General features: G+C 40.3%; 1 protein-coding gene across 1 annotated transcript in view; it reads right to left on the bottom strand.

The window, feature by feature from the left end:
- Positions 1 to 5,073, bottom strand: part of LOC126470632 (RPII140-upstream gene protein) — a 35,829-nt gene extending 30,756 nt beyond the window's left edge. Inside the window, exon 1 of the mRNA XM_050098611.1 lies at positions 4,865 to 5,073. Coding sequence (XP_049954568.1) covers positions 4,865 to 5,028 — 164 coding nt within the window. The 5' untranslated portion in view covers positions 5,029 to 5,073. The remainder of the gene's footprint in view (positions 1 to 4,864) is intronic.
- Between the last annotated feature and the right edge of the window lie 8,355 nt (positions 5,074 to 13,428).

The following is a 13,428-nucleotide window of genomic DNA, read 5'->3' as shown; positions in this document are numbered from 1 at the left end:
TCTCTTTAAAGAATCCAACTCCCATGTATAAAACCACATCAAATGCTTGATTGCTTTACAAATGAGTTAGTGTGTTAAATATTGAAACTGTGTGTAAAGTTTGTTGGAAGTTATTACGAACTCTCACTCTCAAATAATAGATGAATAAAGTCTTTGTATTTGTGCACCATCAGTTATTCTGCCTTAAGATAAATATACATTTTCTAACAGTAACACACTGATGTTGCAAAAGTCATGGTATACCTCTCAATATTATGTCAGACCTCCTTTTGCACAGCATAGTGCATCAGCTCAAAGTGGCATGGGCTCAACAAGTTTCTGGAGGTCCCCTTCATAAATATTGAGCTATACTGCCTCTATAGCCATCCGTAATTGCGAAAGAGTTGCCAGTGCAGGATTTTGTGCACAAACTGACCTCTTGATTATGTCCCACAAATGTTTGATGAGATTTTTGTCGGGTGATCTGGGGATCATACCTTTTGCTCGAATTGCCCAGAATGTTCTTCAAATCAGTTGTGAACAATTGTGGCCAAATGACAAGGTGCATTATCACCCATTAAAATTAAGTTGTTGTGTGGGAAAACGAAATCCATGAATAGTTGCAAAAGATCTCCAAGTAGCCGAACATAACCACTTCCAGTCAATGTTTTGTTCAGTTGGACCAGAGGAACCAGTCAGTTTAACGTAAACACAGCCCACACCATTATGGAACCACCATCAGCGGTGTCTTAGAGTTTGCGCCACACTCGAACCCTACCAATTGAAATTGGGACTCATCAGATCAGGCCACAGTTTTCCAGTCATATAGCGTCCAAATGATATGGTGGCGAGGCCAGGAGAGGCACCGCAGGCGATGTCGTGCTTTTAGCAAAGGCACTCACATCAGCTGTCTGCTGCCATAGCCCATTAACCTCGTATTTTGCTGCAATGTCCTAACAGATACATTCCTCTTACATCCAACACTGATTTCTGTTAGTATTTCACCCAGTGTTGCTTGTCTGTTAGCACTGAAAACCCTTTGCAAGTGCTGCTGCTCTTGCTCATTAAGAGAAAGATGTCACCAACTGCATTGCCTGCGTTGAGAGGAAATGGCACAAATTTGGTATTCTTAGCACACTCTTAACATTGTAGATCTCAGAATATTGAATTCCCAAATGATTCCCAATGTGGAATGTCCCATGCATCTAGCTCCAACTACGATTCTGGTTTCAAAGTCTGTTAATTCCCAATGTGTAGCCGCAGTCACGTCAGATGCCTTATCACATGAATCACCTAGTACAAATGACGGGTCGACAGAAGCGTCTGATCCCACGCGTCGCCTTTGACCCGTGATGTAAGGGTGTTGTCGTGTGTGACATCATGACGGCGCGGAGTTTGGTTTGAGTGTGGCTGTCTCCAGTTCTGTTTTATCTTATTTTATTTACTTTTCTGATCTGTTCGTTCTATCTCGTGAGATTTTTTTTTTTTAATTTAAAAACACTTATTACTTATTTTAATTATCTGTTTCCTCGAATTTCTGTTTTAGTTTATTATATTTATCTTTCTGATTTGTTCGTTCTATCCCGTGAGATTTTTTTTTTAAAGACAAAAAACACTAATCAGCTACTGAAGCATCTTTATCTTCTATGGGTTGCAGAGGTTACGACCCCTGGGGAGGTGGTATTCATGCATGGCTGTCTTAATTTACACGTTGTAGCTACGCAAGGCGTCTAAATTTGTTTATATTTAGTTTGCCCCCCACCCAAAACACTCCATTTCCCGCGCTTGTCCCATTAGTGTCATTAGGCTTCTTGTGGAAAGTGTGTGTGTTTGTTTTTGTTTCCGCCATATTTGTGACGTCATGGGGCAAAGCAGACGGGTGGAATCGGACGCTTCCGTATTTCCCAAATGACACAACTGCCAATGCAGTGTCATTTTATACCTTATGTACATGATACTACCGCCATCTGTATATGTGCATATCACTATCCCATGCTTTTTATCACCTCAGTGTACTTGCCTTATTGTGTTGTTATGGCTGTGCTACCTATTTGACACACAACTACCTCTCCTTTCAGTGAAGGTACATGAACAATTCTGCGGTATAGCCACTGGCACCAACAAGACATCCACCTAAGCCAAACTTTTTATGAGCCATCTAGAGGAGACATTCCTAGTCTCCCAATATCCTCAAACCCATTGTCTAGTTGAGGTTCATTGGTGACATCCTCATCATCTGGACTCAGGGCCAAGACACCCTATCCTCATTCCTTCACAACCTCGACACCTTCTCTCCCATCCACTTTACCTGATCCTCCTTAACACAATGTGGCACCTTCCTGAATCTTGACCTCCACCTCTCTGATAGCTCCAGTCACATCTCTGTCCATATTAAGCTCACCAACTACCAACAGTATCTGCAATTGGGAACGATCATCCTTTCCACATAAAAAAGTTCCCATACAGCCTTGCAACTTGTGGACGGCATATCTGCAGTGAAGAGAACTCAGTTGCACAGTATACTCAAGGCCTCATGAAGCCCTTCACAGACAGGTAATACCCTACAAAACCTAGCCCACAAACAGATTTTCCATGCCATATCCTCACACACCCTTGTCCTCCAATCTCCCCCCAAGAATCAGCCACAAATAAGCATCAACCTCGCCACCCATTACCATCCTGGACTGGAACAACTGCCAGGGTTTTGATTATTATCTGTTATCGTGCCCTGAAATGAGGTACATATTACCCAGAATCCTTTCCACCCCTCCTTATGTGGTGTGGTGTCTCCCACTCAACCTACACAACATCCTATTCCACTCCTACGCCACTCTCACTTCCAACCCCTTGCCACAAGGATCATATCCCTGTGGAAAATCGAGGTCCAAAACCTGCCCAATCCACCCATCCAGCATTTCCTACTCCTGTTACCTTCCTTGTGCACCAGTCCCCATCAGCTCCAAAACACACGCACCTGTCACCTCTCCGTCCCGCATTCGTAGCCAGTAAAGCAGCTGCCTCCCTCCAAGCCATTAGCTACCCACCCCAAACCCCTCTTCGTGCCTCCCGTCTCTCTCTCTATCTCTCTCTCTCCCCTTCAACACCTCCCTACCACACAACGTCTAGTCCACTGCACAACGAGTGGGCGCGCGTGATTTGTGAGTGCGTGTTGACAACTCAATGCTTCTGCGTTTTGGTGAATAAGCTCCTTTACTCCTGAGGCTACTATGAAGTTATAATCAGAAACAACAAAATGGAACAGAACACAAACTTTATACATTATTATAAACTCTACAAAATTATTCTATAAATTTAATAAATAAATAATTCTCACCACTGTATCTCCTCCGCCACAACATGCATTCAAACAAATATGAGGCAAAAAGGTTCTTGCAATTATTCATACCATTCACACAAAACTTTATTACAGATCATATCACTTTTACACTGTTTGTGTACGCAGCTGTGATTTTTGATATGTTGGAATTGGGCAAATGTGTGCTGTTTATTATGCATAAATTTGCAATATGACGGTGTATCATCATAAAGTGTGATCTCTGGAAAAAATAAACTAAAATTCACACATAACTGGAAGAATCCTTTTTCCAACAGGCTATCATAGACTGGAAGCACTGGGAAATGACAGTTGTTCCTAAATAGTAGCACACATTTTTAAGCACATTTAAAACCAAGTGTTTTGTTGTTCTCAAAACTCTTTCAAACCCACCGTACATCCATCTGTCGATAACGTATTTAACCTTCCCAAAAGTTTGTCACCTGAACTTGGATTCAACAAATACACACCACTAGAAACTTTCTGGTGGTTTAAAAAAATGAGACTTAACAGCTATTGTCATCAGTCCCCTAGAACTTAGAACTACTTAAACCTAACTAACCTAAGGACAGCACACAACACCCAGTCATCACGAGGCAGAGAAAACCGCTGACCCCGGCGGGAATCGAACCCGGGAACCCAGGCGTGGGAAGCGAGAACGCTACCGCACGACCACGAGTTGCGGACTCTGGTGGTTTAAAACTGTGTCATGGACCCAGGTTTGAATCCTGGTCTGGCACACAGTTTTAATCTGCCAGGATGTTTTAAATCAGAACACATTCTGCTGCAGAGTGAAATTTTAATCTGGGTACCATCATCACATACACAATCATCAACACAAACATCGTGGTAGAAGCAGTTTTTATTTTTTTTTTCAAATTTTCCTTTCAGTTTCTGTTTTAATAACAAAAGGGAGTTAAATATTGCACGAACATAGGTATCGCGTTACGTTACATATTAAACAATTACCACAACATTCTTCAATAACTTCACAAACTCTCATTAAAAATGTCAACTTCCAGCCTAATCTATACCTCTATCAACGCTACAGTTGAATCTGTTATGGAAATTTGCTGTGGTTTTCCACGGTGGAATAGCACATACAATACGTCATTCCGTTAATGCACCTACCCAGCATTGGGAAAGTATGCTAACAACATTTCGAATAGTATCTGCTCTTGAAACCTGCGTTCTAATTATAATCAACAATACACTACGCAGTTTACAAATCCGAAAGAAATTATACCTCTTCTAGTAATATGTGTGTACGATACCCACGGTTTCTGAACTCAATAAAATAAATCTAAGAGACTGAACCACTTCTTTTAGTCAAGTTATTCCACAGATTTCTTTTCTTCCCAGATCTATCTAGTACCTCGTCCTTTGCAAAGCGCTCAACCCATCTAATCTTCAACATTATTCAGTAGCACCACACTTAAAAAGTTTCTTTTCTTGTCAACTTTCTATCGCCTACGTTTCACTTCCACGTCTTTGGTAAATGTCATATACGTATTACTACAAATGACGAAGTCCATAACAAACTTTGCTTACTCTGTGCTGAACATCATCCGTACTCTATCCCATCCATTTTCAGCGTTCGAAGACTTGTAAAGTGATAAATAGTCATGTTTCTCCTTGTCAACACTGTCTAAAGATGTTATCGTTGTCGGTAACAGACCGCCAAGAAACGTAACCACGCGCGACTTCGGCAACATTACCCGTATCAGCTGACTGGTGTACAACTGTACACATTCCCAAACGTAAACAAGAGCAAAGATGAGTGGCAGCACTGCAACAAAGATAGACTGACCCCTGGAGATGTCTCGCGCCAGTGAAACGCCGTGCGGGAATTTCTCGCACCAGTAAAACGCCTGGCTACGTCGGGGGTATATGCTATACTTGTATACTCACATAACGCTTACTTTTTCTCACATGCTTGCTTTCTTTGTCATTTTTTGTTTCTGTTGTCTGATATTTGTTGCTGGAATTTATTTACATCTTACACAGTTAATGCTGTTAAAGAGATGAATAAAGTACGCAGGCCCGAAAGGATGTAGGCTGCAGTAACTACTCAAAGATGAAGAGGCTTGCACAGGATAGTGTAGCTTGGAGAACTTCATCAAACCAGTCTTGGGACGTAAGATCATAACAACAGCAACATTGTTATGGCGACGATTGTCACTGTTTAAATAGTCTGCTATACATTTCCCGTTACATCAGTTTTAAAGTAGACGAGAGTTTCCGTAATATAAATACACAGTAAAGGTAGAGTACCTAGATTCTTCAACAGGGGCTTACAGGAATTTTTAAGTTCACGTCCTTTGTGATTCTAATGGCCTTTTTTGAATTTTGAAAACTCGCCTAGCTCCTGCCAAATCACTCTAGAATATTATCCCACATTTAAGGTTGGAAAAAATTAGGCATAATAGGTACTCTCTTTTTTTCACGTGACGTCTATATTGCAAATAACGTTGCAGCTGATGCTATTTACATTTTCCATTGCAAACTCAGTGACAGAGTTAAAAAGTACGCTGAGTCAGATGGCTAGTCGTTCATCCAGGCCTCAAATTGACATGTTAAACACACACTCATTAGATATGCAGCAAGCTATTAACTACGGTTTCATCCTTCACAAATTAGAAACCATTATAAGTGAAAAACAGTTGCTTACATGTACACTTTCTTCTGTTAACATTTTTTCCTTTGTATTAGTCTCTGCTTAAATTAATGTACAGTAACATTAGTCCTACATTAAACAGAGTTATGAAAGGAATATTTAATACTGTACATGACTGAGTATACAGGCCGTCCTTTTCAGTAATTTGCAACTTAACTGTATGCTAAAAAGATGCCTTATTCCAACAGTAAATCAAAGTTTAGTGAGTCATTATCACAAAGACGTTATGTACACAGACATGATCCTGCATTTGTTAGTAATCTAGATTTCGTTTCCAGACTGCGTAAAACTCGATTGTTTTTTCGTCGCTGGCATGGAGATACCCGTGAATGACCTTTACCAGTGATACAGAAGCCTAGAAAAATATGAGAGTCTGCTGTCCTACACAAAGCACTAACAGAGAAATGTTTATGAAATTTGAAGGTCTTTTACTTGGTTTAGACAAACAATCATACGACATTGAAGTAATTTTTGGGCAGGGAATAATAATTACATTTAAAATATCTGAGTGTAATTAAAGTAATCCCCAAAGTAGCAGTAGCAGATGCTATGGTCTTACTGTATTAAGTTTGTAGGAAAAGCTTCAATACCATAAAACATACATCAGTATTTAGTTTAGAATGACAATTGCCTTGACCATGTACGTTACAACAAATGGCGACTACTGTTTAATCTTGCGTCTGTTTCTACAATGGAGTCACACATAAGTCTTACAAAAATAGTAATTACATGCTTTCTTTCAAGTGAAAATTCTTAAGCACAACTGAAATGTAATTGGTACCATATTTTCTTCCTTTAATAGCAGTCGGGCACTTTAGTATATTCGCTAATTTGTTTAGTGCATATAGATAACTGAGAGATCAAGATGAGGAAAATTATACGAGTTTTATAGCTACTCGAGCACAGTGCTCCACGAAAGCTGTTCATCTGCAATTGCCGGTAGGAGTTTACGGCAGTTAGTGACGTGAAAGTGGTCAACGAAGCCAGGCGGTTTACTGGCGCGAGACTGTCCCCTGGGACCTGGCGACCAAAGACACCTGCCTCTCGTAGCTGCCATAGAATTCATTGCTGAAGGCCCAGAAAGATACAACGATTTATGTGTGTAAATTATTGCGCACATCACGTCTGCACAGACAGTTCGGTAAGTGCGGGTAGGAGATATGCAGACAAACAAGATGTGCGCAAACTTGGAAGCTGGAGTTAATCCCCATCCACATGCAACAATCTGCCTGCATAGATAGTTGTGGAAACTGGAAAGTCTGTATACGCATTAAATCGCTGCAAATGTGGTACGTTCACATGACCTATGTTCCAATCTACTGCTCACATACCATCTGTTAGTGTACACACTACACTACAAAATTTCATGGCAAGCGACCGCAGTCTTGTCCAGTAACCTCAAAGTTTATTTGACGGTGTTTGCAGTTTATGTTGCTGAAAACTTGTAAACAAAATGCGGGAAACAGAAAGACCAGTGGCTGCTTAAGTGAAGGCGTTCTCCACATAAATTTACTTCACGAGTTGCAAGGTGGACTCGGGGACTGGTGTAACTATTAGAGGTTGGAGTTAAAAAGTGTGATTATTGTTTGACGCTGATGGCTCCTAGTATATATAACTTGTATGAAGAAAGCAATTTCGTCACATGAGTGGTTGACGGTGACGATAAGATTCCTGGCAATAGGAACTACAAGGATTTAGAAACTGTTACTGCAATTTTTAAATAAGCATTGAGTGAAGTTATACCCAATACACGCGAGCTATTTACTCTGTCGTGAAGGATGATCTCACGAAAGCAATTAAAGTAGTGTATATAAATTCTGCCAAGTTAGAGATAATATTTTTACAGTTTTAGACGTGTCTCAGACGCAGTATATTTTTAGAAGTTAGATACATGGCTAATAAGATATAGTTCAATTTGTTTCGACGTCGGGACTTCCTGTTCCCTGCCTGAAGTCTACCAACACTTTTGCACCAGAATATAAAACTCCATTCTGTACATCTGGAAAGTTTAATTTTATCCATATTTTGCAGCTTCAAACGTGACTGTATTCAGCACACTGAAGGTATGAATTAAAAAACGTCTTCACTCACAACTTTTTGTGTCTTATTAAATACACGATGCATTTCGGACACTGTGGGTCCATCATCAGTAATAATTTTTGTCAATACATGTTTTATTTTCGTACATGTCACTTCATTCAAGGGGCACATTTGCACACACATGTTTGTAAACCCTTCACCTCTGTGTTTGTACCAATGTGCCTCTTGAATGAAGTGCATGTACGAAAACGATGGAGAAAATAATGTTTGCAGGTTCTAAAACGTTAAAAACGCTTTTCTTAGATTTTGTGGAATATTCATTTCACCTCATTCAAGAGAAAAATAAAACATTCATTAAGACAAATTACGCGTAATGATGGACCCACAGGGTCCGAAATTCGTCGTGTATTTAATAAAATACGAGAAGTTGTGACAGAAGGCGTTTTTTAATTGGTTCAAAATGGTTCAAATGGCTCTGAGCATTATTGGACTTAACTGCTGAGGTCATCAGTCCCCTAGAACTTAGAAATACTTCAACCTAACTAACCTAAGGACATCATACACATCCATGCCCGAGGCAGGATTCGAACCTGCCACCGTAGAGGTCGCGCGGTCCCAGACTGTAGCGCCTAGAACCGCACGGCCACTCGTGTCGGCGTTTTTTAATTCATACCTCCAGTGCAACTGGAAAGTTTTACTTCCAGTATTGTGGTAGTGAGTGCTACAGCAAACCTCCAAATCACTCTTTTTATAAACCATGTATTACATTATGAGGTAAAATAAGTTTAATAATAACTGTGTCCCTGAAGACACTGTTCCAAGATCTTCCATCATCAGCTTGACATAATATTATGATCGCTTTCTTCTGTAGCACAAACAGAGCTTATTGTGGCATATGACAGTACTTAGTGAAAGCATGCTAGGAGTCCCCCCAGCACTAGGTCGGTAAACAGTCTGTATCGATCCCTTTATTTATTTTGTTATGTACCATTTCCCTATCTGGTGTTGGGTCAACCTATCGTATTTATTTGTTAAAGAAGGAGCTGCCTTTTTATCCACATTGCTGTATTCCCTGCTTTTAATTTTCCACAAACATGCGTGACTCCTATACAGTTCGATAAACTCGGCAATCAACTATCTGGAACACTGGTGTGACTCTGCCATTTTAAAAATCGTTGTCCACACACAGACAAGAAAACACCTGACTGAACAAACAGCTGACTCAAACACATTTTAGTGTCAGATTTGCTGCGATATCCTGCCCACACGTTCTAACATATCTGCACAGATGTGATTCGAGCAATTTCGATGAAACCTCCAACTTCCAGGTTCGCACATATCTCATACCTGCACAAATCTCTTTTTCACACCCAACGATCTATCTGTGTTGTGCGCAGACAAATCATTGCATATGGTGGACCTTTAGGCAACAACCACCTTCACGCAAACAAATCGTTGTGTGTGGACAAGAAATCGCTGTAAACCTGGGGCGCAAGACTTGTTTGAGTCAGCCGATTGTTGAGTCTATTATTTCTCCTCTGTGTAAGCACAGTGTATTTTAAAATGGCAGATACGCATAAGTGCTTTAGATAGTTCATTGCGGAATTTACTGAAATGCATGGGAGTAACACACGTCTTCTGGATAACTAAGAGCTAGGAAAACAGCGATTGAGATTAAAAAAATTTTAAACCTCGAGGGGAACGTCAATGTATAAAGTGCGCCAACCACAAATAACATTGCCTTGTACCGTTTCATTATTGTTTCACGACTGTCAGGGCATACCTATTGCTTCATTATTGCTTCAACCACCATAAAAAGTTATGCTGCCATATGTGCAAGTGAACAACAGTAATATAAAGTAAACAGTGAGCTGGTGAGAAAAAAATTACGATCTGTGCAAGAAAATGACACAGATTCAGAACTAGGAGCATCATTCCACAAAGAGACAATTATCTGTGAGATAATTACTAATCAAATAAGTGATTCGCAGGGATCTAATGTAATGGTAGTGTTTAGTGTGTCTTTACTGCGGAATAAATGATAACTGCATGTGGCAACAGAATGATGTAATGAAAAGTTTATTTTATTGTTGTTTATCAAATGGTCATTTATCACACATGATGTAAGTTTATTTTATCGTTGTTTAATTAAACTAAGATTAAATTATGATTTTGCTCATACATGTTTACCTTGGTAACATAAAGACAGTTATTCTTTACACGAGTACAAAGTGCACCATGTGTCCGCTTGTGATATGGAAAACGATGCACACACTCGAGAATTAATACAGGAAATTCGAGCGGTTGACCCTATGGAAAAAAGGGAAATGGTAACAATAGAGAAAACTTCATTGTGGCCCCTTTATCACAAAGAGCTAATCAAATTAACGAAATCCTAATTTAATATATGGTTCATAGCAAGAGTGAATTAAAAGTGAACTGTAGAATTCACTTCCACATTACCACAAGTTCAACTTTCCAGAAAGACTGTTTCCCTTTCTAGAGATGACAATGAAGTTTTATATTCTGCTGTACAGCGACTCATACGCGATGTCTTAACTGTAAATCTAAAAAAGACAATGTTCATGGTGTTCACGAATAGAGAAAAGGAAGATCATCTAGCTATGTTCATAGTTGAAACAAGGTTGGAAGTAGTTGCATCTACAAAATTCTTGGGAAGTACTGTTGACAATAAGCTCCCATGGAGACAATCTATAGACAATGTCTGTTGCAAATTAAGCTCAGTAGTATTTATTGTGGAACAGCTTGCAGTTTTATGTTAACAAACCTTCTATTCACAGTGTACAATGCTCTATATGAAGTACACTTACAGTATGAAATTACTGTTTGGGGAACCTCCAGCATTAATAATACAGAAAGAATATTTAGATTGAAAAAAGGCCATTAGGACCATTCTGAATAAAAAAAAAACAGACTAACATAGAACTCCCTTCAGCAAACTAAAAATATTGATTTTCCTCCCATGTACAACACAACAATGTCATTAATCAAAAGGAATTAGAAAAAATGCAAATGTTCGTTCATATGACACAGTACATAAAGGTCAGCTGAGAAGTGTACCTCACAGACTGAGAGCTGCTGAAAATGGCCCTTGATACTCAGGTATACAATTGGTTAAGCAACTTCCTTAAGAGTCTACAGGACAGTGTTAGTGGAAGGGCATTCCAGAACTATCTAAAAGATTACTTAATGGAAGATGATTTTATAGTGTAGACGAATATTGATGTAAAGAATGTAGAATCGTATTATTATTAAGTACGTGCTGCAGTCAGATGAAAATATTGTAGTGCATTGTTTTATGTTAGAAAACAAAGGTTAAGTATTTTAAGCTATGAGGTTAAGTTGCAGAGTCGTTCAGCCAGGAAAATGAATATCCCAATTAAGAAAAAAACTAATCTATAGCTTATAGGAAACACTCATAATTTCATAGATACACTGAGTTTCAGACGTGTAAAATTACACACATACAAAAAACTTTTGCATCACCTCAGTTCCGAGTGTTCCGGAACCTGTACAGAAAACTGGAATAGAGATCAACATAAACATCATTTCTGTCCTTTTTATTGCTTAGGAAAACCACACATTGCATGTCGTACCACCATACAGCGATACCTTCAGAGGTGGTGATCCAGATTGCTGTACACACTGGTGCCTCTAATACCCAGTAGCACATTCTCTTGCATTGACACATGCCTGTATTCGTCGTGGCATACAACCCATAAGTTCACCAAGGCACTGTCCAGATTGTCCCACTCCCCAACAGCGATTCGGCATAGATCCCCCAGAGTAGCTTGTGGGCCATGTCGTTCATAAACGGCCCTCCTCAATCCATCCCAGGCATGTTCAATAGGGTTCATGTCTGGAGAACATGCTGGTCACTGTAGTCGAGCGATGTCGTTATCCTGAAGGAAGTCATTCACAAGATGTGCATGAAGGGGGCACGAATTGTCGCCCATGAAGATGGATGCCTCGCCAACATGCTGCCGATATGGTTCCACTATCAGTTGGAGGATGGCATTCACACATCATACAGCCATTATGGCGCTTTCCATGACCACCAGCGGCGTACGTCGATCCCACATAATGCCATCCTAAAACAGCAGGGAACCTCCACCTTGCTGCACTTGCTGAACAGTGTGTCTAAAGCGTTCAGCCTGACTGGTTTTTTTCCAAACATGTTTCCGACGATTGTCTGGTTGAAGGCATATGCGACACTCATTGGTGAAGAGAATGTGATGCCAATCCTGAGCGGTCCATTCAGTATGATGTTGGGCCAATCTGTACCGCACTGCATGGTGTCGTGATTGCAAAGCTGGACCACACCATGAATGTCAGGAGTGGAGTTGCGTACCATGCAGACTGTTGTACACAGTTTGAGTCGTAACACAACGTCCTGTGGCTGCACAAAAAGCATTATTCAACATGGTGGCCATGCTGTCAGGATTCCTCCGAGCCATAATCCGTAGGTAGCGGTCATCCACTGCAATAGTAGTCCTTGGGCAGCTTCAGCAAGGCATGTTATCGACAGTTCCTGTTTACCTGTATCTCCTTCATGTCCGAACAACACCGCTTTGGTTCTATCTGAGATGCTTCCCTTGTTGAGAGTCCTTCCTGGCACAAAGCAACAATGCGGACGCGATCGAACAGCGGTATCGACCGTCTAGACATGGATGAACTACAGACAACACGTGCTGTATACCTCCTTCCTGGTGGAATGACTGGAACTGATCGGCTGTCAGATGCCCTCAGTCTAATAGGCGCTGCTCAAGCATGGTTGTTTACATCTTTGGGCAGGTTTAGTGATATATCTGAACAGTCAAAGGGACTGTCTGTGGTACAATATTCCACAGTCAACGTCTATTTTCAGGAGTTCTGGGAACTGGGGTGATGCACAACTTTTTTTTGATGTGTGTAGATAGTTACTATTTTGCTTTTCAAAGTTGCCATAACAATGTGCAGTTTCGCTGAATGAGAGTTTGCAAGGAGACGTTCGATGTCTACTGCTGAACATATAGCTCGTGAGAGACTTAAAGACTTTCAGACAGTTAATCTTTCTCATTCATCTGATCGACCACAATTCAAGAAATAGTAAATAACACTGCAGATAAGGTAATGGTTCTTGCAAAAAAAAGTTATTGGCCTTTCTATGGCACTGGGTGAGTGCACAGACGTTTCTGACATTGCTCAGTTGGTAGTTTACATTTGCAAAGTAGATCGCCCCAGAAAAATTACAACATGTGGATCTGATAATATAAACAACAACAGTGGTAGATATTCTCGCTTGTGTCAAAGAGAGTGTTGAAAATATGGGTCTACAATAGAAGAATCTTGCTTCCTGTGTCTACAGACATCGCGGCAAAATATTGGTCAAAATATC

Source organism: Schistocerca serialis, chromosome 1 (genome assembly GCF_023864345.2).
Source record: "Schistocerca serialis cubense isolate TAMUIC-IGC-003099 chromosome 1, iqSchSeri2.2, whole genome shotgun sequence".
NCBI lineage: Eukaryota > Metazoa > Arthropoda > Insecta > Orthoptera > Acrididae > Schistocerca > Schistocerca serialis.
Note: the sequence above shows the minus strand (reverse complement) of the source record. Positions and strands in the feature narration are given on the sequence as shown.